At 40.8% G+C, this 26,400-nt stretch overlaps 1 protein-coding gene across 1 annotated transcript in view; it reads right to left on the bottom strand.

Moving 5' to 3' along the window:
- Positions 1-26,400, bottom strand: part of LOC6499522 — a 73,630-nt gene that overhangs the window by 26,227 nt on the left and 21,003 nt on the right. Inside the window, exons 3-7 of the mRNA XM_001954411.4 lie at positions 9,569-9,692; positions 9,365-9,488; positions 9,204-9,288; positions 8,415-8,525; positions 2,610-2,810 (exon numbers count right to left, since the gene is read on the bottom strand). Coding sequence (XP_001954447.2) covers positions 2,610-2,810; positions 8,415-8,525; positions 9,204-9,288; positions 9,365-9,488; positions 9,569-9,692 — 645 coding nt within the window. The remainder of the gene's footprint in view (positions 1-2,609; positions 2,811-8,414; positions 8,526-9,203; positions 9,289-9,364; positions 9,489-9,568; positions 9,693-26,400) is intronic.

Below are 26,400 nucleotides of genomic sequence, written 5' to 3' on the forward strand. Positions count from 1 at the left end.
AAAATTGAAAACTGCCCAAACAAATAAACAATAATAACATATTTAAGTCTCCACCCCAAAATGGTCACGTAACACTTTGGGGTCCGGGTCCGTGGTCCAGGTTCATTATCGGCATTACACAATTTCCCATCGTTATCGCTATCATTGTGATTGTGTTTACGCTCCCCAGTTCTATTTTTTCGCCACGGATTTGCTGCATTCACAGAAAATTGCAAATTATTCACTTTGGCTTTCAATTGCCATTTAATTCATGAATTTAGCGATTTTTGTTGGGAAAACCATTTGGCTGGAACTAGCACAGATTATTTCAAACAATTTTTTTCGATCATCATTCATTTTTCCATAATTTAAATGAGTAAATATGTTTAGTAAACTTTGTGTTTGCTATATAAACATTCCAGGGTATTAATATTTCAGTGCTTTGCACACATATACATGTGTGTGTTTTTTACTGCGATGCAACCAAGTTAAGGCAATTGTTATTTTCAGTTGTTATATTTTCTGCGGTTGGCCGCGTATTTTAAGCGTTAATTTAAAGGCGTGACATTTCAGTTAAACCCAAATGAAATAATAAAAAAAAGGAATACCAAAAAAATCAGCCGTAAGAGGAGCCACGAGCATGTAAAATTATATTTATTTCAATGACATTTTACATTTGTTTTTATTTCGCATTGGTTGCATGTATCTGTTGTTGTTGCAGTTGAAGCACTTTTTTCCTAATTAAATTAATTATGCACATTTGCATTGAAAAATCATTTAAAGGGTTTTTTTAAGAGCACTTTCCTACGCGTTTAAGATGGTCTGAAGGACCAATGACAATATTATTTTATCCTTACACCTGGTTTATTATACAGTAAATGGCTTACAAATAATGATTTTCATGGTATTTGATCATCATTGCGACAAAATCTGGGCCTGATGCAGTGGGAAGCATTTAGTTGAATTAAAGGCTGCACTTTCGGGGTTCGACCGGCCCTTTTGGGGCTTAAATTGTGTGCTAATGAGGAATGCTCATAATTATTATAAGCATGTGCTGTGTTTGTTTTTGTGGGACGGAGTGTCGTGACGGGTGTAATCTAATTGTTAGTGGCCATAAAATTAACTAATTAAGGTCGTACTTATTATTCAACTGCTCCGTTTCTCTTTCTTCCATTTTATCATTACACGCAAAGCCGAAAAACATCAGAATTTCTGTACAGGAAAAGTGGAAAAACCTGGTTAGGACCACCACTGCTCATTTTTTCAAGGTCGTTTGCTAAGCATACCCCACACACCCCGCCTCTGGCCACATTAATTGACCAAGTTAGCATCATTCCATTGCCTCATCTAAGGCCAAGGCCTTCATTATAGTCGTGTTAACTTTTATGGCCCCGCAACTGCGACATATTCGCGTGCTCCTCGTTTCAATCTCTCAGAATACTTCGTACTCGGAGCAATAATATCAAATATGCGCATCACCAGCTGCTGTCCCCGAAACATTTTACATTATTTTCGGGTACATACTGGGATCCTAAGTAGGAATTGGCGTCCAATTGCTTTGGCGCTCTGAGGACCATGACAGACGCGCCAAAGTGCCATAAAATTCTATGGCCAATCTTTGGCTGTTAGCACAATGCCATGGACCTAATAACCGAGCATCCAACAAACATTATATGATGATGGAAAGTTAATAAGGAAAGACAGTGAAGTGTTTGCTAACTTGAAGGCGGTCATATAATTATTTCTAATACCATGGATAGGTAATAGAATCTCTTTTAAAAGTATTAAAGCAGGTGCATATTTTAAACTAATTGAATAAACTCAAACATTGCAAATACCTTCAACAACAGCTTGTCGGGTCACAAATCTCTCAACAACTACCCCTTATATCCAACACGCGGAATTGGCAACAATTTAATTCAATTTAACAATTTGCATTGCCACTGATGGTCGAAAGCATCAAAAGAGGGCTTTTAAAAAATTGTCACAAAATAGTAAATCCATTTGGGTCATGCACACTCCACTAACCTGAGTCTATAGGTATTTCTATATGTATATTTTTAAAAAGGCCGTTCGATAGGATGCCGGTTTCGTACAATATGCACCAGCTCACAGGATAAGTTACGCACTAGAATTTTGTTTTCGCTATTTTGGTATCATATCCTGCAATGTTGTTGCTGTTGTTGTTTGCATTTTGTTATATTTGCATAAGCCATTTTATTATCAGATTTTTCTGCTCGGCCTTTTTGGTATTCTTTACATTTTTTGTGTGCTACAGCCGGACCGTTTTTATCTGCGTAGCTATTTGTTTAAACTTTTATCGCAGCGCTTAAACCCAAAAATAAAACAAAAACAATAAATAAATCAAAAACAAAAAGGACAACTGGGCAACCGGAATCAGAAAAACGTGAAATAAATACAATAAATAAGTAAACTGTTTGGCAAAATATTTTTAGCACCATATTTGCATCGTTTTAAGCTCGCTTCAATTCAATATCTTAATTTACTGGAAAATTAAAACAAATAGTAGCACAGATTCAACGTCCTAGACACGATTGCCAAATTGTCAAAGAATTACCACGAATTATTTAATGTGAACAATTTTTTATTTTCTTTATTTGTATACTCACGGTAAAGCTCGATGGTTATGTTGGTGGACACATATTTCTTGTGGAAATTGCTGGCCTGGCAGGTGTAGACAGCATGCTGGTGGATTCGGGACAGGTTTCGCACCACAAGCTTGCTGTTGATGGTGCCGTCGTAGGTGTAATCAACAACGCTGTTCTGCAGCTGCCCATTCATCAGCCAGGTGACAGTTGGTGGTGGAGATCCTAAAAAAATAAAAAGTAAAAGTATTTATTAAAATGACCTTTTCTAATTATATTTAAGAAAAAAGCGTTCTATTTTATCAAGGTTACTATCATGAAAGGAGTGCCTTTCTCTGAGCGTTTTCAAATTTTCCCAAATCAATGATGACAAGACTTTCCTCTCAATCATTTTTACGAAAAATTAACAATTGCCCTGATTAAGGAGCCCTCCATAATCTGTTCTTGGAACCCCTAATTTGGTAAGCCTGGTGGAGCTTGTTAGCTAGCTCCCGCCACTGGTGGTGCAATTGCTTAGAGTGCGGGCCACTTAAGCCAACACACAGTCGCACAATCACATTACTCATACGCAGCGTGCGGCACTTGGTCGGTTTTAACGACTTCAACTTAATCAACCGCTGAAATTAGCTTTTGTGTGCGTATATGAGCGCACATTAATTTAATAGCAACGGGTGGTCGGCCATTCACTCAAAGGCAAGAGGGTATGCACTGAAAGAATTCTAGTCCGCTAAGCAAATAGCTTCATCTATGGATTATCAATTGAATTATTTTGGGAGTAAAAAATAACTTCTTGTCAATAATTCAAAGAAACTATTGTGCGCAGTGTGAGGAGCTGACAGGAATAAATTCTCCGGCAAGTTTGTTGTATATTTTTCTATTATTACTAAGTTATAACGCAGAATGCTTGATGGGCGGCCATAAAAAGCAATGCGACTGAACAAGTGCCATTAAATCCACCTGGGAATTCACTAAAACTAAGCCACGGATGGGCCAAAAACTGCACTTGATACGTTTGAAAAATGTGTCGCACAGGCACATATAGATTTCCATTTGGGTTTGCATGCATACGGACGGACGGACGGATATACGGAGAGGTAAACGCACATTACTTTGATTAATAACAGCCATTTGGTCGAGTTTTATGTTGTTTATGAAAATATTTCACATACTCGCAGAATTCTCCCAACGTGTGTGTCGTTGTGGGAGTGTCCTTGTCTGTATATGTGTCATTGTGCTTGTGTTTGTGCTGGAGTAGATTAGCGCATATGTAGCAGGGCGGCTTAATGGTTACCAGTGATTTATTAGCCTCGACTCCAAAACAATGCAAAAAAGGAACTTAACCAAAAAAATGGCCAAAGATTAATTCCTCGGAATCTTCTCTATAGAAATGCCTTTTTTACAGCTTTAAAATAGCTTAAAGCCAATCCTTAAAGCCTCTGCCAAGTTCTTCTTTTGCCGAGACTTCTTTGGAGATTCCTGTTTTTTAATGTCAACATAAGGTGCCTTACCCTATACACACAAACACACACATATATATAGCTGGCACGCGTTTACCTTGCACACTAACACATTCAATGTTTGAACTAGTTTTTTTCAACTCTTGTTTTCAGTTTCTCTCTTTCAACCTCTATGGTTATATCCTTCATGAAGGTATATCCCTTATGTATATACTGTCAATCAAGTGAATTTTAAGAGAACACAAAATTGGAAGCAAAGTTTTATCTTTTTCGGGACTTTAATATTATTAAGTCTATTTTTTATGATCATGACTGTTTTCAGAAGGTATTTAAACCGCTTTAAAATCTTAGTCTCATGCTTATATTTCTTTCTTTTTTGTAAAGAGCTTTGCCATTTGTAGAAAAGGCAGCAAAAAACGGGTTTGTGTGCCAGGCAACGGGGGCTTGAGCGACATTAGCATTTCTTTGCCATGTCCACCTGGCATGCCAGCACCACCCATCCGCCCACCCGTGTCCTAATGAGCGGCAGCATTCAAATGCGTGCCAGTTTTTAGCGTTTCCTTTGAGGAAAACTTAAAGCCGCTGCTTGCCAAGTCCGACTAACTTATGGACTTCTGCACATACGTTAGCAAAATCCCTCATCTGGTTGCTTATTGTTCCATTTGGACACATAGCAAAAAAATACAGAGAGAGAAATTAAAGTGCATCGAGTTTGACTTAAGTTTGAGCCTCACAAGGCCGCCTATATATATGAAGTTTTTGACACTGCTCAGAATTGTAAAAATACATCGTATAACCCACCTATTATATTCTAAAATGTATCATTTTTTTTGTTTTCCAGAAAAACTCCACAGTGAATTGGAGACCCTCCCACATGTGCACACAAAAAGTTGCACTATGCGCCTTAGTTATGCAATGCTGAAATATTTGCTTGTTTAGTTTTGCATATCTTTTGCATCTTGTGCATCTGCTTTGGCTTTGGCTTGGGATTTGTCTCGAGAGAAAGGGGTGCACTGCACAAAATATCTGGAGTGGGGGAAGGACCTCGCAAACAAAGCACTTAAGAAGCAGAAGAAACAGCAACAAAATTTAGGACTCTTGATGGCAACAAAAAACCAGACGGGAGGAGCTCTGCCACGCCACATAAATATATTTTATGTTGTTATCTTTGCCGTACTTTTTGTTTATTTAGTTCGTTTTCCTGTACCCCTCCTCTTATTTGTTTCCTTTATTTTGCTCTTTTTCATTTGTCCTCTTGTGGGGTAAATAAATTTTAAAATTTCTGGCTTCAAAATAAAGGAGCCAAATTACTTTGTAGGCAAAGTTCGATTCGCTTGGTGATTGGCTTACTTTCTTTATAGACAAAACAGACAGAAGAGAATAGATTCTCTTCATAAACGGTTACTTAAAATTCCAAAAATTACGCCAGCTACTTGTCTTTAAGTACTTTCGCCCCGGTAAAGTATTTTCTACATTTTTTATTTTTTTATTTTGCCTCAGAAAATATCTTGCGTTGTTGCTTGGCCCCTTATTGTTGCACTTCCGTGCTCCAAAATGTGGCCAACAACACCCGTAGTCGTAATAATAATAATAGCAACATGAGAAAAGCGAAGGGAGAAATTCTTATAAAAATGCACACAATTTTGTAGTCGGCAACCTGCCTAGAACAACAACGGCAATAGCAACAACAATGGCAACATGGCCAACGTTCACTTTGGCAACAGCGGAAAACGCCTGCACTTCCGTTTGACACACAGAACTAAAAATGAAAGCCATTTCGGCTTTTAGGTAGGGTATGCTGGAAGTTCTACGGAATTTTTTTGCTTAGAAAAGGTTTTATTTTTTTTTGTCCATTTTACAATAAATTATCTTATTCTTGCTACAAAAAATAGAATTTCAGACTAAAATATAAATATTTCTTTCATTTTAGTTGATGTTTTCTCACATGGCGTGGCAGTTTCAGGTGTGTGTACTCTGTACTCCAGGGAGTTGCAAGCTGCGAAGGGTGACGAAGTCAGGGAAGGAGCCACCGTGTGCAAAATTCATGACGTGCAAAATAAGGCAGCGCGAAATATTATGCATTAGTAGCCACATAAACCCATGGCCTTCCCTTTACTTACCCACAATTCGGGCTCACAATGGCTTTCCCCGCGTTCCAATGTATATTCTTTATGATTTAGAGCAAAGAGCAAGGGAAATGGGAAATGGGACGAGGCTGTGGGGTAGATTGGTAATTTTTACTACCCACACAGACTGTGCTGGTTTATAACTTCATTTCGGTTCCCGTTTCTACGGCATTTTTCGGGGCTGGCGTGTCGCGCTCATTTGCAATGGCGGCCCTCCTCCTAGCCTGCAATAAAATTTACTGCTCCTTTGTCGATTTCGCACACTCTTAAGCACAACTGGATAGCCTCCACTCACTCAACCCATTCTCATACTTTCATTTCCATCTCGTGCCGCTCCTTTCTCATCGTCAGCCGCTTTTGACTTACTTCTGCTGATTGCACTTGTTTAAGTGGCAACTTTTTCAGCACTTTATGCCCCTTGCCTCGTTGCCTTTTTGTTTTGGCCACAGAATTGCAATTTTTGTAATGGACATTGCATGTTGAATGCCAAAGACCTGACCACACCAGAACCAGAGCCCGAAACGCCTAAGAATGGAAATGGAGATGGTGCCAGGCTGAGCTTAATGTCAGCATTGCCTGTAATTTATTTCCGGCTTCTGTTTAAGGTTCAAAGCTGAAGCCTAGCATTTCGAGTTTTCAATTTCACACTATGCTTAATATCAATGAGTCCTAGCTAGTCCCACCATCAAGAAAAAATGGGAATAGAAAGAACTATTGACTAATTTACATTATGTTGAACCTTTTCTGAACTCAAATAAAGGAAAATTAATTAATATAATATAATACTGAACATACTTCTTTCTGGTTTACAAAAAAGGGGGTGGACTTTTTGCAACAACTCGGATCAATTTGTTCCTTTCAACTGTCAACGAGCCTGACCGCACACACTCACACATTGTTTTCCTTTCGGCCCTCGTTTGGCACAAGTTTCAACTACTCCAATTGCTTTTCTCCTCCACCTCGCTCATTTGCCAACATAAACTGACTTCCTTTTCCCATGTCAACAACATGGTTGTCCGCTTTTCCCGCGTACCCTCTTGCCAACTTGCCACACCCCTTCTCCCACAATTCCCCCACTCGTATGTATTCACATTTGTACATTGGCAACATTTTCCTTGCCCCCATTTAATTGGCACATACAACATTTTGAGTGCCCAATTTTCCTGCTCTCCGATTTTTTTTCTCCGACTGTGCCACAGCAAGTTCCCTCGTCCTATCGTCCCCAGCAAGCTTCCCCGCAACTCCGCCCAGAAAACTACTGACCAGTTAACAGTCACCCGAGCAGTTTCAAGTGCAGTTTGCTTGCTTGGTGATTTATTTTATGTCAACGTTGACATGTCAAACCATTCAAAGTGGTTTCGCTTCCGCCCAGACCCAGAAACAAAGGGGAGTACGCAGCGATAAAGCACGCGATTGTTGTTCCCAGCTGACATACTTATGTCAGGCACTGTGACGGCTTTTGAGCGGAAACTGCGCTCTCTCCTCTTCCGCCTGTATCGTCTCGTAGCCGTCCCGATCCTTGACTCTATGACTGTTCGAGTCGTTGCCAGCCTTGTATTTCTCTGGCTTTTCAGTTCACACTTTATTCATCGGTGCAATCTTTATTTTGGATTTCATTAAAAGCCATTGACTTAAGGGTTGTGGGCTTGAGACTGTATTTAATCCGGATTTCCTGATTGTTTTAAATCAGTCCTTAAAGGAAAAGGAATGCAACATGTTTCATCCCTCTGGTCTCTGACTACTAAAATATGTTTAAAGCGATTTCCAAACCGCTTAATAATTTTGGGAAAAAAATATTTCTTTTGTTAAACCAAACCCATTTTTGAGAGCTACCGTTTTATTTCTGTTTTTTTATTTGTAGCTTTAAATCCTTTAGCAAAGGTGACACGTTTGAGAAATAAACTTGACTCCCTCTTCCCTTGCTTTCCTTTGTATTCTCTCCATTTCCTTACAATTGAACTTTCCTGAGCTCTACCTCATTTATTGTTTCTTGTTTATATCCTGCTATTGTTTGCATGACAACAAAGCTTAGGTGCCCCTCCGGCTTTTGCTTATTTTTTGTTGGCGCGATTTTAATTTTTGATTGTATTCGTGCCAGATACTTTTATGTTTTTACAGTCTCTTGTAAATTTTAATTATTGATTGCATTTTATAGCAGTCACAATTAATATTTTATTTCTACTGCTGGCATTCCACTGGCCCACATCCGTTAATTCAGCATTTTGATTAGCATTTCCGTGACTTACCTCCGTAGACAACACAGGTGACTTCCAGGCTTCCGCCCTCTTCGTAGGGTCCCGCCCTGGAATCGATTCTCAGGCGGCGCTCGTTGAAGATATTCGGCTGCATAGGCGGCACTGTGAAGGAAAACCAAATGTTTATTTTTTTAGTGAGTGGCTTTTAATAATTATTTGCCCTGTTCAATAACAAACAGATTGGACAGCCACTGACCAGAAACATTTTTCCAATGTAAAAACAATGCAAAGGAAAATATAAATATATGCATGTCTGATATATTTATGCGCTCTCGCATAATAAATTGTAAGTTTTGCGGCTAACCAAAAATCATTTCAGCTAATTTATGTTCAACCCGTTTGGCTCTCTGTGTACGTTTGAAACAAATATTAATTGCTTTTATAATCGTTTCTGGCTGGCATATTTATTTATTTATGAGATTGTTGACTTTATATCCACGAACAATGTACATATTTTTGCATTTTTCAATTTAAACTGGCTGAAGTGGAAAATTTTTAATTGAGATTTAGTTTAACAAAAAGAAAATTATTTGATTTTTTGCTGCTCTGGGCAAACGATTGTTTTCTGTTTTCATTTGTAAAATAAACTCCAAGAGCTATTAATGATTCGTTAAAAATAAGGTTTCTTCTTGCAAATTTCGCTCTGTAGGAACATATTTATATTTGAATATGTTGTTTCGAAACTTAATCAATTCTTCGCTTCTTTATTTGATTATTTTTAAGGGAGAGCCCCTAAAATAGCTTTGGCCCTTGACATCATTCGGTTATGGATATACGCACCAACAACTTCCAAATTGACGTTGCTGTTGCGGGTCTGCGATAGCTTGAAGTCCACGCGGCAGCGAAAGTTACCCGCATCCTTTTCCTGAAATGAAATTCCAATTATAAAACGCCACGATGTTTACGCTCAAGATGAGGGTGCAGTGGAGCGACGGGGTTACCTTAACCGGATTTATAATCAATTCCGCCGGTTCCTTGTGCGTCCGAAAGATGGCCCGATCCTCTAGGACCTCCTCGTCCCTCCAATGCGACGGGGTTCCTGCATGGGCGCCACGGGTGTCGTAGCTGTCGAAAGGATTGAGATGTAGATTGTCAGCCCTCTATAGGTACAGATACACACCGACAAGGTGCGCGGATTGACCTACCTGTAAATGGGTAAATTATTCTTATACCAAACAACCAGCAACACTTTGTCATCGGGCAAGCTGGAGCCCACATCGCATTTTATTTGGGCCGAGCTATTCACCAGCACGCGCAGGATTTCGCCATCTGAAAATGGACCAAAAGGAGAAATATCATGAGAAGGAGTTGGTGAAAGTTCGCAAGTTTGGCTGGCAGTCTCTTGGCTCAAAATGGAAGTCAATTTAGCTGCAAATTAATTTTCAAGTAGCTGCGGCGACAATTTGTCAGAAAGTGTTCAACAAATGCACATACGTAAAGCGAAAGAAAAACGTTGCGAGAGATTCTGTTATGAAGTTGCCCTAATTTTGTGCCAGATAGCAAGAAAATATTTCACATTCGTTGGCAGTCATTCAATTTTCCTTTGATAAATGTGGCTGCTCTTTGGCTAACCAAGCAGACCCCATCTCTTCTCATTGTAATTAGCCAAAAGCTGACCAAAGCTCCCTCCACTTCCGCACCATTTGTCTAAGCTTTAAAATATCGATCGATCTGCGGCTGTTTCAGGGCCCAAAAATGAAAGCCAAAAACAGCCGAAAATCACAACCTGCATACAGAGTCGGAGATACAGGGAGAGATAGAAATGGAATTTCGGAAAATGCAGCGACAAGCGACCACATAATGCTGAAAAACAAAGCAATGAAAAAAAGGAAATATCAGTAAACCCGGCAAAAGCCGTAGCACGTTTCAGAGATAAAGGGGCACAAGAGGGGAAAGTGGCATAGAGAGGCTTTGGGGTGATTACCCAGCCACATGCGGATTACAAAATGGCCGCCATTTTCATGTTAGTCTTCCCACTAGTCTGAGTGTGTGTGTGCGTGTGTTTATGCGGTAAAAGTGCAATGGCGAATGCGTCCGGCATGTAAAAATATCCGGGGAAAAAAGCAGGATATGAGATTCAATTTCAGAGCTCGAACTGCCATTTACCCTAGTCTAAGCGGTGGGTTTGACCCAAAGATAAATAATCAATTATTCAATCATGATTATTTTACAATAGGCGTTTCATAACGCAACTCCAAAAATCATTCAAAATCTCAATTTTTGAATTCAACAGAAATATTAGGAAAGGATAATACTCCAGTTAAGTCCTGGACAAAACTCCACGACATATTCAAAGGGTATTTGATACAAGTCAAACGACATGTGCCCTTATTGGCAGTCGACATCGAACTTTACTTGGTCCTGCAAAAGGCTAAATGCCTTTGGCCAAGCTTTTGTTTCTAATTTTGCACTTGTGCGGCCGATGTGGTCGCCAAAGCCTACGCAATAGGGTCCCCCCGCTGCATTTGCCGGTGGCCTGAGGCCTCCGACTTCACTTTGCTTTGTCCACACAGAGCACACCCGTAGCAGACCACATGATAAATAATCGATAAATTATGTGGACACATGTTTAATCTAGCATGAAATGGAATCATTTCCCTTCAATTTGTTGTTAGCCAGGCCAGCAAAACAACAAAGCAGGCGGAATCGGGGGAAAAAAACAAGAGGCACTGCGATGAGCACCGAACAGATGTGTCCTAGGTGCGTAGTGGAGGGCAGAACCTATTTAAATATAAATAATGATCAAATTATAAACGCTGGCGAGTGTCTGCTGTCCCCTGTCTGCTGACTAAACACGACGCTCCTGCGAGGAAATTGTTTGGTCTGCACTAAATTATTGCGTATACGCCATGTTAACGCGCTTGCCCAAGGCACAGTGACAAGTGGCTGAGTCTCCAGACAGAATGGTTGTGGCCAGGACATCGGGATCTTTCCGACGCTGAATGATTCATTCATCATTTGCTTAATTGCATGCCAAACATTACAATTACCCAAACGACAGCCAGAAATGTCTACTGATGAACCTAAGCTTTGGTCCACCATCTATGCTTCACTCTGGCTCTGTCTGCTGCCTGACCTCAGAAGCTTCTTAATTAATATTTTATTTCATTAGCAGATTGGTCATGAAATGACGAATGTCATCACAGTAAGCTGTCAAGGTTTAAAGCGTCTTCTCGGAGAGACTAAATTAGTTTTACCGTTGAGTATTTGAAATGGCTCAAGATCCCTAGTTAATTGGTCTTGTCAATGGTTACTGGACTTTAAATGTAGCATTATTTGCAGCGTCCTGCTGGTAGTGCTTTGAAAATAGAAACGCAATATTTTGTTCAAATGATGAACGTTGAAAATAACAATTTAGTTATTTATCAATCTTCTCAAAGCGAATTTAAGATAAACACATAATTAATCCCTTATTTAGGGAACTTAGTGTTAACCTTCTTACATTCCCATGCATGATTTTATGATCCCGTATAAGCCTCCGTCCAATTTGTGTACTTGGATGATGGTCTCCAAACTATGCCAAAGTTACCCCAATCCCAATTACTCCCGGGCATGGCTCCTCATTCCGTCTGTAGTTTGTCTTTGTCTTCCTCACAAAAGGATGAAAACACAAACAACGACACTGACAATGACTCTCTAGATCTCTTCGTGGCGATGCCTATACAATGGTACCACTTGTTGTTGCCGTTGTTTGTTCCTCTCCCTACTTGGCTTAATGTAATTGAACTTTTTTTCTAATTGACACTTGTCACTGGCAAAGACATTTAAAAAGCAACGCCAGCGAAAAAGGAATAAACTTAATTTTGACGCATTTACACATACATCTATTTCAATTTCCCTACACAACAAAAGGAGCCCAAGTAGTCGCAGTGGCAACACAAGCCAAACAATGCCGACTCTGATACAACAACAAATAGTATAGTGTATGCATGGCAACAGAGAAGGACACATTGGGATAACTATACAACACCCACCCGGGTGAAGGACGAACAGCAACTGAAGCAAGTTGAGTATTTGTGTGGCACAATAGAGAGTCCTACGACAATGGCACACAAAACGTAACTCGGGCTGGCGAATTTATTGCACTGGTGAGAATGGGAAGTTGCTGGAGTGGTTGCAGTCACCACAAGGAAAAAGCTGCAGGAGTTTCTGTGGCGATAGGTAAAATACAGAGCACCGGCAAAACAGCAGGCGGACACCACTAAATACAAAAACCACGTGACAATGTTTTCCCCCCGCTTGGCGGCGGAATGAAGATGACGATGGGCGGTTGAGCAACAGACATTTCAGCGACAGGGCCATGAAATGTGGGATGGCTGTCTTTCAATTTAACCAGCAGCCAGGAGCACCCTTGCGTGGTAGTTGCAGAAAGAAAACCGCACAGGAATGCATCAAGCTGTGAAGAGCAGGCAGCTGAGAGCAGACGGCGAACGTCGAGATAATGGATAACTGGGCGTATGTGTGATATGTGGTTGTTAAAGATAAAAACGCAAGAAAAACTATTTTTTCCTTTATGTTTTCCTTTTTTAATTTATTTTTTAAGTTACGTTTCAGTTTAAAATATTTTAAAGTAAATTTCAAAGAATTTATTCTCATATTCTTGCCTAACTAAAGCGAGGACTCGATAAAAAAAACAACTTTAGTCTGGGAATAGGCACACATGGCGTATGCGCGTTATGCAGTGCACTTCGTTAAATCCAATAACAAGACAGACAAACAGGCGGCGCCCACAATAACAAAAGCGGAAGCAACTAGAATAACACACAATCAAAAGAGATGGTTAGACAGTATAACCATGAAAAAATAAAATAAAAAAATGGGTTACATTTTTCCCTGCATGGAAACTGAAGAGAATCGGGAACAACTGTCACCAAAGGTAATTGACAGTCGCTCGGATGAGAAAGCTGTTGGTACTTTAGAGTGCAATTGCGAAGATAAAGTCAAATTGAACCCGTTCAGACATCTTTGCCTCCAGGTATACATTTAAATACAAGCTATGGTTGGTTAAAAAATCAACACAAAAATGTATAAATCATCAACTGGAATATAGGAATCAAGAGTGTAAAGCCCGCAGCGACATGTGAGCAAAATATAAGCTGCAACCAAAAAAAACCAAACAGAAACAAGCCAAACCTTATGGATCACAGCAGACACGTGCTGGCATTTCGGTGTGAGTTGGTTGGTAATATTTTTATTTCATTGCTCACGGACATCGTTAGCACAAATTGTTGTTTAGCAGCGGAGCCCGGAGGAGGTAGCCAATTCTGATCTAACTCCGAAGTCCCAAATCAAAGGCAGTAACCAAAATCAAGCCAAATGAAAGAGAATAGAAAACAGCAGAAATTTAGATAAAAAGACCAACCGATTAAAATAATTGCTAATCTATAAAATATATAAATCACATACGAATATAGCACAAAACATGTTTCGATTTTAAAATCTTCTAGGTTTCTTCTTAGTTATTATTTTACTAGTATCTTAGATATTGAATTTAATGCCTTATAAAAGAACTCTTATAAAATTTTACCTTAGCCTCTCCTGATTAAGTTTAGTATTCTGATTCTCCAGCTAAATCGCCTGCCAAACGTCGCGTTTCCTCTGGCCAATCCTGGTAGCCATTCAAGCAGCTCCCCAATAAATCACATTCGGGCTTTGGGCAACGATCGCGACACGTTCGCGCTGCCACAAAGTTTATTAAACGTCTCGCGACTTTGGCAATAAGTTCGATTCGGGAGCCGGCTCAGGATTGCAATAAATTTGCTTTAATGTGCAATTTATGGGACACCATTTAATTAGTTTCAGTTGTTCGGCCGGGCAAATTGATGTTGACAGAGATTATTGGTGCGGGCACGTAGTGCAGCTAAAGCCAGCCTCCTTGGGCCTCCTAGCGTTCCGCCAATACCATTTGCCTTTCGCTAATGGGCCAAAGTTGACTGGCGGTCGGGGCTTATGTCTGGGGGGCTCTTCCCCAAAACAGCTTCCAGATTATTTGTACGTGTCGTGGAACGACTTGTGCCCGACTATAACTTCCGCTTGGCGCCCATTGACCTCGTCAACATTTATCTAACGGTTAAATGCCAGACACACACACATGCACACACACTGACACTAACACTCACACACACACTCATAGACAGACTCAGAGTCAGAGTATTGTCTAAAAGTTTTTCCCTGCCAATTTATTTGTGTTTGGTAGTTTCGTAGCCAACCAACATTTGGCGAGCCTTGTGTTAGTTATGATTATGGCCGTGTTTATGGCACTGGCTGAAAAGCCTTTATCAAGATTAATTGCTGGAAAATTGTTATGCCCCAGCGACACTTTTGGCCTAATGTCTTTTCTTCTTCTTTTCGGCCTGATGTTGTTGTGCTAGTTAAATATTTACCAGCATGTTGAATATTTGACGGCTAAATAGTTTGGTCGAATCGATCGATATGAACACACGCTCCTTCCAGAGCTCCTTTCACATTATTCTAATGAAAAACCACGTTGGGCTTATGCTGTCCCCAGAGGGCAGAAGTTGAAGTTTTCCGGTCAGTCGAGCGGGAGAAGTCTTCACTTATAAGCTGCCATTGAGTTTTATTTGACAGAACTTCTTAAACCGACCCCTGGCAAATGGGTATGTAAAAAAAACCTATTACAACATGCAAATAATAATTGCGCTATTAAAAGTTGCATATTAAATGCGACACGACTACAGAAACTTGCAACCAGCCAACGGCAACGTGCTACGTGCAACATTCATGTCCAAACAAGTAGCGAGAATGTGTAACGCTGACGCCCAGGCATATTTTGGGGTTGGGACTTAAGTTGAAAACAATCCTCTACAGGTTAACCAGAAATATTGAATACACTTTCGAAGAAATATATATAATTTATGTATTTCGTGAGTAAGAATTTATACTGACGCCATTTTTGGAATACAAAACCAAGAACGATAATGGAAAATGCACAAATACTGCATTAAATTATGCTTGGGCATTAAAATTACAATATTCCATACAAAATAGGGGTATCCTTTCAAAGGACTTCCAAATGTATGCCGCATGGGCGGGTGCCCATGCGAACCGCTTAAGTGTGCGGTGCTGTGCGTTGTGGCAAAACCTTGGCACATAAATTATTCATTGATTAGTAACAAATGCCATTAAACATGCACCCAAAGTGCCGCCTGCCCCCGCTCCAATTGTGAGCTACCGCCGGGAAGGGTGGGTGCTTTTGGCAATAGTAAGCGGTTCACAGCGGAGACACTTTAAACTGTCATTTGTTTGCTGACTGGGTGACTGGGTGCTTGCCCTGCGTTTTCCAGCCTGCATTTCTGGTTATTGCCCAATTGTCTGACTCCGATTCCGAGCCGATTCGGGACGCTGATGGCTCGCCTAAAAGCATGCTATAAATTTTTGCTGCCTCCATCAAAGAGTGCTAAACGGCTTACATGGGCACGCCCACGTCGACGGCCCCGCCCATCGAGCCTTATAGCCCAGTCCCATAACAGTTAATGCCATCGGAGGCCATGAAATTTTTTGTTCGCCCACTTTTGTGGCTCGCTCGCCCACCTACACTCGCGCATAACCGTGTGTATATGTTTTATATACGCACATATATAAACCTATGTATATATAGAGAAATTTTAATTTAAATGTTTTTGGCAGCCTTTTGGCCGCTCACCAATACCCACATACGGGCGCACGGCTTTTATGCGCTGATTTTGTGGGCGAAATAAAAGGGGGCCGGGGCCCGACCCTGTGGCCGGGAGTTGAGCTTGATGAAAATCTGAAAATGGCCGGCAAAGCGAACATTTTTCAATGGCATTTTCTCCTTTTTCTTTTTTTTTCCCATTTTTTCTTTTTTTATTTTTGTAACCCACTAAATTTGTTTCCCGCTTATTTTTTGTTTCGTTTGCTCGGCCAAAATTTTTCTGTAGGTGACCCTGAGCTGGGCGGAGGGTTGCGGCTGCGGTTTTTTGTTTTTTTTTGTTTTTGTATTTAGTTCTTGTTGTTCGTGTACTTTATCCGGGCATAGAAAATCCCTATATGTATGCATATGTATGCTTATATGTATTAGAGGTATGCAGCTGCGCTCGGTGCGGCTTTTAATTTGCTTAATTTTGCGCTTAGCCGCAGCAGCTGGCAGAGGCTACTTTGAAAGCGAAAGGATAGAGGCGAGTGACAGGGGAGTGGATGCCGAGATTACGAAAGGAGGCTAACAAACCCGCCCTTAGCCACTCTCAGGCTGCGGCTAATGTGGCAACAGATGTTGGGGAATTCTGGTTTTTTGTGTTGAATGAAATGAGCTACATGGGCACGACCTTGATTAATTATTTTGTAAAAGTCTTAATCATTTCTTCAATTTTATTGCATATATGCAGAGTAAACATGGCTGATTTAAGTAAACTGTTTCTCAGATAGGTCTTTGGTAAATTTGTAGAGGTTTTCCCTTTAATGAATACAATCTAAAGTCTAGCCCTAATATCTTCTATATTTTGATATTATCGCTATCACACACACTCATAAAGACTGAAGTTTCCCGCGCACACGTACCTACAGGCTCATATGTATATGCGGCCGATCCAGGCAAGATTAGCGAGTGGCCGGGCACGCCTGAAAATTGATTTCATGAATATTTCAAAAGGTTTCACGCACACGCAAGTCAAAGGGGAAACGACCGGGGACCGTTGATGGAAATGCTAGGGCCCTGGAATGGGTAGATGTTGAATCTGCGGTGTCTGCGTATCAATTAACCTGTCCCTCTAACACTTTGTTGTGGTTGCCAGAAAATAAAACACAAAAACGGGTAAAAAAAATCACAGAAAGAAAAAAAAGGGAAAAAAACTGAAAGCAATAAGCATATTACTCATACGCCCCGTCCACATTCCGTACAAATGAAATTTCAATCAGGCCGCCATTTTAATTGACCGCCAATTTCGACAGTAGCCAAAACTTTTTGCGCTATTTTTTATGTGAATATAAAGAGAAATTGGTTTAGTTATTGACTTTATCACGTTTTGTGGTCGACCAACTAAAGGCGAGGAGGTGTTTGGGCGTGCCAGGCCAAACAAAATGTAGCTGACCTTGCAAAAGGCCCTTCAGACTGCCAGATTCGGATACGTTCGCATGTTGAAAGTTGCCGGCGCAGCAAAGTCAGGTCTATATGCAAAAAAGCTGGATCCAAAGAAAGGACAAGTTCATCGCACCAAAAGGACAAGTCCAGACAGCTCTAAGGCATATCTCCCTATCCATGTGTGTGTCCCTGCGAGTCGGACTGTGTGCTTGTGGGTCCTGTGTGTTTGACTTTGGGCTTGCAGCCAAAACTGTTATCAGCCATTTTAATAATGGCCAGCTTAAAGTGTAGGACAAGAAAAATGTTTGCCAACAAAGGACCATGGCAGGAAAACGATTCGAATGGAAAGAAAGGCCCCAAGAAATTGTGAGAAAATCATTAAAAATTCCCAGGGCAGAGACATTGAGTTGGGGCCAGAGGCCAATATACCTGGCCCTAGACTTTCATCGCATGCTGAGTATTTAGTCGAGGTCAAATTGATATGTCTGCCAGGACAAAAATGGGACAGACTGAGTGGGCAGGATGAGACGAGACAAGAGGGAGATGAATGGCTGGCAATTGTCAAAGAATACACAAAGACATGCAGCATTTGTCTGTAAGAAATAGTAAAGACACTTAAAAAAATAATCCACCTATATCTCATTCCACAAACATTTTTCATGAGACTCAACAAAAATTTGTCTTTTAATCTTAAAAGTTGCAAGTCAGGTATAATTTATTTCTTCCTCACAACTCTAAAAGTCTAGGCAAGTAGCCATTTCAGCACAAGACAGCGCTCCAATGGCGGATGACGTCTTAATCTCACTCAAAAGCCAACAGCAGTAAACAAAATGCTCAGACAGAAAATGACATCTTGTAGCTGGAATAAAATCATTCAAATCATAATAAAAGACAAGGCTCTTCCCCATAATCATACTGCAAAATTTTGCCTCGAATCGCGGAAAAATATTAAGAAACACCAACATACATACTATTTAAACGTGTAGCATAAGAAGGATCTAGAGACACGGCAATGTCGAGGTGATTTCAAGGAACTAAAAAAAGGCATAAAAATAAGCCGTGGGCAAAAGAAAAATAGACTCGGAGAAAGCACAGGGAATTTAATACCCCAAAATAAGTGTGGCGGAAAATTTATTTCATCAATTTGGCAGTAAATTGTTTAGAGCGTATTTTTACGGGAATAACAACAGTGAGACCGTAAACAGCTTAACCCACACGGAACGCGAGTATACAAACACAATGGCATTCAACAAGAGGAAAATAAATCGATAAATCTAAAAAATCTTTTTGTTTAGGCCAGGTCGGAACCAGGCTAAAGTAAACACAACCGGCGCTCAACAGACAGACTTTAAAGAATCAAATGTTACGCATACGCAACGTAAGCGGCATGGGAATAGAGAAAAAGAGGGGTCGAGGATTGAAAAGAGATAGGACGAACTGAAGCCAGCTTAACCACAGAGCTTTTGCCAGATAAACGGACCATGGACTGCAGCAGCCACAAGAGTTGTACGATTCCCGCCAACTACATGTGTAAATTACGACTGAGAGTGGGGGTGGGATGGAGGGCGGTCTGAGGGAGATAGAAAGACGCACACACTCGCTTGCAAAAGTGGCTAAAAGTGTACGTAAAAATGCATGATATATGGTAAATGTTTTGTGGCATTTTTGGCTTAGTTCTGCAGCGCCAAGCGCCATGAAGCCTTGGCTATATCTCTGGCAGTATCTGTTACTCGTAGCAAGCATAATGCATACAAATTGTGGTATTTTCTGTGCCAGCTCAACTGCTTCATCCGAGAGTCCGCTGTGGTCTCTGGCATTTTCCGAGGGCATTGAACATGACATTTAACGATTGCCCATTGATAAGGGCGTGGCTTTTCTCGGAAGCCAACTGCAATCCTGCATCTCTTGGGTGTATGAGTATCTTTAACTTTAAAGGAGCAGGTGTGGAAAAGCACAGTTCTTTCGCTGGGAAGAGGAACATTTTTAATCAAATTTAAAAAAATTTATATTTCGGTATTTTTCAGCTTTCTGAATATAACCTTATGTGTATATTTGTGTAATAAAGATATGTATGCGCAGCACACTCCGTTTTCTTTAAATATTTTATTTTCCAACTAACATCCTTCTAAAGTAATTGCTTTGGGATTCTGCTGGCACATCATAAACTTGTATGTAAATGGAGCCTGCAAAAAAGAAACCGCATTCGATCATAATTTTTTATTTTCGGGGGTTCGAGAGTTTAGTAATAGAAACCTAAACACTAAAATTGAATTATCTGCCTTGACCAGAGCACAATTTAAAAATTACTCGCTCGGAAAATTCAATCAGCCCTGTGGACCACGAAACAAGGATACCTTTCTTGCTTTCTCCTCCCCATTCAGACTTATTTTTTTTGGCAGTTTCCCTGCTTCATGCGAAAGTAAATAAATAAAATAAAAACCCGAAAACAATTTGAAAAGGTGGCCTGAGTATAGAAAGTACGGGAAGCCTGAACATCTTTAAAAGGCCGGCAAAGAAATACCTAAGATGCTTAGTATTTTTGGTTTCTTCTTTCAATTTTTTTTTGTTTGGCTGCTCAGGCATGGAAAAAATTTACACAATTTAATGTGTTTTTTCTCGGTTGCTTACAAAGGCTTCGAGGAATTCCAGGGCTTACTCGTTGTGTGTGTTGACTCTGGCTTTAAGCTGCTCAACTGAAGCGCGAAACGACAATTTGCGCTTGTTGTTTATTCCCCTCCTCCAACCAGGTCCTTTTCCATCGTCACTCCCCATTTCGGTCCCCTTCCTATCCTCGTTTTTGGGGTTTCTCCTCCGCATTAACAGCGGTAAGCAGGCCGTGGAAAATCACTTGGCCGCCTAACTAAATAAAAGATTTTCCACCCGCCACCCGGCCGCTTTGCCTATGGCCGGTTAGCGGTGGACGGTGGGTGTTGCTCTGGCTTAAAGCATAGACAAGCACCTGGAGAGCCTTGCATGTTTACAGTTTGTTAGTTTATTTTGCACTTACTGCTGCCACGCCCTCGCCACCCACCAAAAATGCTTACCACTTAGACTTTAATAATGACCCGGCCTGCCAGCGAGTCAAGGTTAAAATGCTGCTTGCCAAAAATCTTTTGCAGATTTGGGAAAACGCTGAGGGTCGTTTGATTTCTGTAATCATACACGTGAGTCCTTGGCGAGGACACCGTCGCCTATAAACTCTTCGAAGTACACCGAAAAAAAAGGTATGAAAAAAAAATGTATGTCAATTCAATTGTTTAAAAGTTATGCTCTTTCCATACGATTTTCTCAGTGGGCATTCATTCCCGTACGGAAATCTCATAGACTTGCTTTTAAGCATCCTTAATCCTGCTTATTTCCACGGAAGTAGGAGAAAATGGCTGCATGAAGGAGTTTCAGCTCTCATTATTTATACCATGACATTGGATAGCTATAAGAAAGCATTTCCTGTTTGCCTTGCTCTGAGGCTAAATTTCAATTGGATTATTTATGGCAACAACCGCAGTTTGAGGCATTTGAGGGTATTCGGGCTTTCATCTCCATGGAAAGAAAGTCTGTTGAACATTTTCACGTGTGTGACACACAAGCACAAACGAACACAAATTCATTACGGCAGCAACATCGAATAATGGCTTTGTCTGTAAGTAGCTTGTGATTGAATTGAGCCAGCCCCACAGGAGCCCGAATCTCCTTTCTTGCTCCACCTGGCAATTGTTGTCCACGTGTGTGTTTTGTGTGCCCTGGTGTGTGTATGTGCAAGCGTGTGTGTCTGACAAGCCGAATGAAAAATGAAATCAAAGCATTTAAAGTGCGACATGCGCTGACAATGTAAACGACACCAACGCTGTGACTCTGGCTCTGACAGGATTCCACTCGCACCCAGCACCGAGCACCCTTTATGCTCCTCGCCAAGTTGGATTAGCACGCCAGATCCTTTGGTTATTTATGTGTGTGTGCCCCATAAAAAACGAGCATAGATCCCTTCAACCACACACACTCATACACCTACAGCCACTCGGGAAAATTGTACATACAACTCAGCACCCACACTCACTCACTCGCCATGAAACCTTTTCAATTATTTCTCTTTGCAGTTTGCTTGGTTTTGGTTGTTGGTTTTAGGTTCGGAACCATATCCAGGTATATTTGCTTAGCTCAAGCAAACTCTAAACTTTTAAAATCCGTTATATTTGGAATTTTTTAAATTTTACATTCAATATATGCAACAGTATTTTTTCTAAATACCCGATGAAGTTATATTTTCAAAATTTAACATATAAACAAACATAATATGTTTTCTGACACCTAGTAATTACTTCCGTACTTTTTAAAAATAAAGCTTGAATCAATATTTTGTTCAGTTTTTGGAAAACTAAAGTGCTTCCCAGAAGCTATGCTAATCTGCCATTATAAAAGCAATTCATCATAAATTCATACATCCATCTCCCAATACACACGTATCCAGCTCATGCCATTCCCGTGGCAATTGCCCCACATTCTATGCAATTATCATTGTTGACATTAGAGGGATCCAGTCTCAATCCCATTCCATTGCTATGCATTGGTTGTTTCGCTCATTACAGGGCGAGTGTGCCTGGCCTGTTAGCGCCTAAAAGCAATTCGTTGTAACTATTTTCAATGGGGTCCTAGCCATTAATGTCTCTTTGCGTAAACAATTTTAATTTCCCTCCAACTGCTCCAAGCTTTACACTCACATTCCCGTCCCCATTGTCTTTTTGCATTCGCAGTGGCAGTGGCATTCGCAGTCGCAGTCTCATTCGCATTCGATGAGGTGACAAGCCCTGGGGGGGGCTAGTTCGCCATCCTGAGGCACACAATCCGGTGGCAAATTATGGTAAAACATACAGGGGGCGTGGTTGCGGCAGGCGGGGGCACACGAAACGAGAACTTGGCATGCAAGCCAGGCCATGTCAGTGAAAAGGCCAGGGGAACATCAGACACTCCTGGCATGCCGTTTGTCTATCTGGCACACTTTGAGATAAAGTCCAGTGACTTTATTAATTATTGTTTTACAAAATGTTGATAATATATATTTTGACTGTTTTATAGTCCTTTGAAAATGCATGTGGCGGTGTACTTACTTCGAATTTTGTTCAGTGCCTGTCTGACTCCACCTTTATGCCAGTCGCTGTAAGTGTCTTCGGCACAATGCAAGTGACAGTTTATGGCATGCAGGTATGGCATGCATTTTATTTGCTTTCGATTAGACCCAACTAGCTGTCTTGCCTGCTACTGCAGTTTGTTTGCCATTTGTTTATGGCGACTAATTTCGTGTTAAGAAATTTGCAAACAACCCAGCCGGGACCGAGCCAGTATTCAGCTCATTCTCCGACCCCATTTGTCATGCCTGAATGGGCGTTGGTTTACAAAAAGAGTGGAGCAGTCTAGACAAGGGTCGCACTTTCGCATGAGTCAGCCTGTCAGTGGCAGCTGTTCGTCCATCTGTCAGCCCGCCCTGAACTTGAATTTTAAATGCTCCAACCGCAAACAACATGTGTGTGTGGGATGGGCTGTCTGTGGTCATTAAATGTCAGCCACAGGCAAGAAAAAATCAAACGCAACCTATCCCACGGCACCATAAAACGCATTAATATGCCAAGACTGCTCCTTGGCTAAATTATGACAATAACTGTCAAATTTGACATTTTCTGTACATTATTTCAAGCCTCCGTGCATTTTAAATCATTTTATGTTACTTCTACTTCTGTTATTCGATAATTGAATCGCCGAATAAAATTAATAAATATTTATAAATGAAAGAAAAAATTCAGAAGAACTTTATTATATTTTATTACACCATTCAAAGCGTATTCTTCGATATTATTTTAAAATATTTGTAGCCAACCTGTTAATTAGTTTATTAAATGGGTCGTAAATCATTTCGCGGCAGCAACGATGTGAAAAACGCTATATTAACAAATTTCCGGACCTCCATGTGATGATATAGTCACGTACTCAACTGTCATACGCTGCGTATGCGCAACAAATCGGGGCCAAAGCCAAATAAACATAATTTTCTCCTTTTTTTCAATGTCGTTGCTGTTGCAGCTGCTGGTGTTGATGCTGCTGGCCCATCAACAATCAAGCTAAAAGCCACGTTCAGGTGGAGTTCCCCTCTCTTGACCGAAGGGATGAGCTGTGAGCGTGTATGTGAGTGTGTGTGTCGCATATGTAACCATGTTTGCCTGGCCAGATTAAAAATTATGCTTTGTTTGCCCAACTGTCAGCAGAAAAAGCAGGCACAACAACAGCGACAACAATACAGGACGGCATGGCGTAGCTCCTAAAAAAAACGAGCTGAATAAAAAACTGGTGTAAAAACTTTTCTGGCCTACACACAGTGACAGTGACAACAAACCAAACAAAAGTTTGGCAACAAAACCGAGTTTCGTTGTTCTTACCTTGCCCCGAAAATGTGTGTCAGCTGATACATAAGAGCCATCCCAATGCCTCCCAACGCCCTCCCACGCATCATAATAATTTTTTTTTTGGCTTTTTCGTCGGCCATACTGTTGTTGGTAGCAATCAGCATTTTTCTTTATTTCTGGCCCGTTTTGCAAGCTGAAGTTTATTTTGTAAACATGCCACTAAAAGTTTTCCACTTTGCTCTAAAATACTCAAACCGAATGCCAACACCAGCGACAACGTGTCCCACTCATCCCCGGCCTCCCCCAAATGCCCTTTTTCCCTCTCATTGTGTTTGCTGTTTTTTAGTTAATTTAAAAAGTTTCTTTTTTTGTGAAAAACGCAGCTCCTGCTTGGGCTTCTGTCGTTTCTCGTTTTTGATTTGCAGCAGTCAGAAAAATTGGTAAACGATTCGTCGAAACGTTGTACAGCACGAAACCAACACTATCACGCTGGCATATTTTGAAGCGGTATTCGTAGTTGCGGTAGCTTGAGTCCTGGGAAAACTGACATTTGTGCGCCTTGCTTTCCCTTCTTCTGTGTTTTTCTTTTTTCCAGGGAAATGCTTTTACAGTTTTCTGTTCGTTTGCTTTGCTTTTGACTGCTGCTGCTCAAAATGTTTCTTTTATTTATGTGCTGTCACCGAAATTGAATTAGAAATCGTTTGCGGTGGCAGCCAAGCCGGAGGTCAAAATGAATCTTAGCTCAGTAAATTTACTACGACATTATATAACTAAGGTCTTTAAAATACTTGCAAGCTAAACTTAAAGATTATTCAAAGTTCTATTGAAAAAATTCAACAATTATCGCATCAAAAAATCTTCTTTTTTTAAATAAACCAAAAAATATAAAACTACAAAAATCTAAACATTGAAAACATAACTTCTATTATCTGTCTAAGCAGTTTTTGACCTTTTATTCTCACCACAAATAGTCATATTAGAGGGACAAAATGGACCGCTCTGGTTACCAAAATTTTCGGCATTGTTCATTGTTTGCCATTCAGCTAGAGCCGTTAACTGCACTCGGGAAAGTGCACGTTCGGCTTTAATTAGATTTCATTTGAGGCATGGCATCGTTGTCCTCCCCCAAAAACCCAGTCCCTAGTCATAGCCCCCAACTCCCTCCGTTTTTCCCCGCTGACAGTGGCCGTGGCATCGACGTCCGTTGACAACTGTGTTCCGTCCCTTTCGTCTACTCTGCATATTCTACTCTACTCTTCTCACTCGGTGTTTGTCAGCGCAAAATTTTTGCGCTTTTTGCGTGAAAAATGATGGAAAATAATTTGCCAACGATGCTGTCCTTTGCCGGCGAGAAGGACCCTGAGTAAGTGGGTCGTGAACGTGCGTTTGACGTGGCCATTTGGCGCACCTTCACTGAGATAGAGGGAGAGATGCGAAGATTCAGGGGCAGACTGAGAGGGGTTGGTTTGTTTTCCTCGCTGCCATTTCTCTTTGTGTGTATTTAGGTGAAATTTATTTTACTAATTATTATGTAAGCGCCGGCGTTTGGATGCTTCAAGCACTCCAGCGGCCAACGGCATCAAGTGTTAGTTAATGAAATTAAAGAGCTTCTAAAGTGGGCCACGCCCACATAAAATATTCTCTCTGGCTCGTCCTCGACTCCTTCCTCCTTCATACCCCTTAATTTTCCCTTCATAATTTATGTGGCAGCTGTTTTCGGAACGCTTTAAACCCTAGCATAACATAAATGATCGATAATTTATACTCACCAAATAAAGTTAACCTGGCTGAACGAAAGCTCCACCCCACCTACTTCCAGCGATATGATAATGTTCCAGTTTTAACTCAATTTCACATACCAATGCCGTCGAAATCCCACTGGCCCAAGGTGGACAGCAAAATAAATTTTTACACACATCTACTGAATACGTTATAGTATAGTGGTATATAGTGGTATGTATATTTTTTATAGCTCTCTGGGGATAATCAGCGGAGGAGAGAGTGGAGCATCAGTAGCAGAGCTAATGTAAAGTCCAACACAGACACATAAAAATGAGAATTTATTCATTTTTTTCGAGGCTGAGACCAGTGAGCCAGAACAGTCAGCCAAATAAAGTAGCCTCCGAAGGGAACAGCCTGCCAGGCGGTGGTAGTGGGAGCCTGAAGCCGCAGAGGTGACACAGGTGACGCTTTTGTGGATTTGTGGCCAACATTGGCGTTTATTACAGAAGCGGAGAAACAGGAAATGCGCACATGTCGCTGAGGAAAAAACTGGCCACTGGCCACTGCCCATAATGAAGTTGTAAAAATTGCATAATTTTATTTCTTTCTTTTCCGTATTAATTTAAACATTTTTACCTCTCGCTGGGCAAAAGTTTTGTTCGTTTATGCAAACGACACATTCAGAAAAAATGGTTGACCACATTTTTAAATGTTTGGTTGGAAAAAATATGTACTCGACTTCAAACAATGGATTTAAATGTTCAATTAAGGGAAGCGTTGGGGGAAATGAATGGAAATGTAAAGGGACTTG

The sequence above is a fragment of the Drosophila ananassae genome, chromosome 2L (assembly GCF_017639315.1).
Source record: "Drosophila ananassae strain 14024-0371.13 chromosome 2L, ASM1763931v2, whole genome shotgun sequence".
NCBI classification, from domain to species: Eukaryota; Metazoa; Arthropoda; class Insecta; order Diptera; family Drosophilidae; genus Drosophila; species Drosophila ananassae.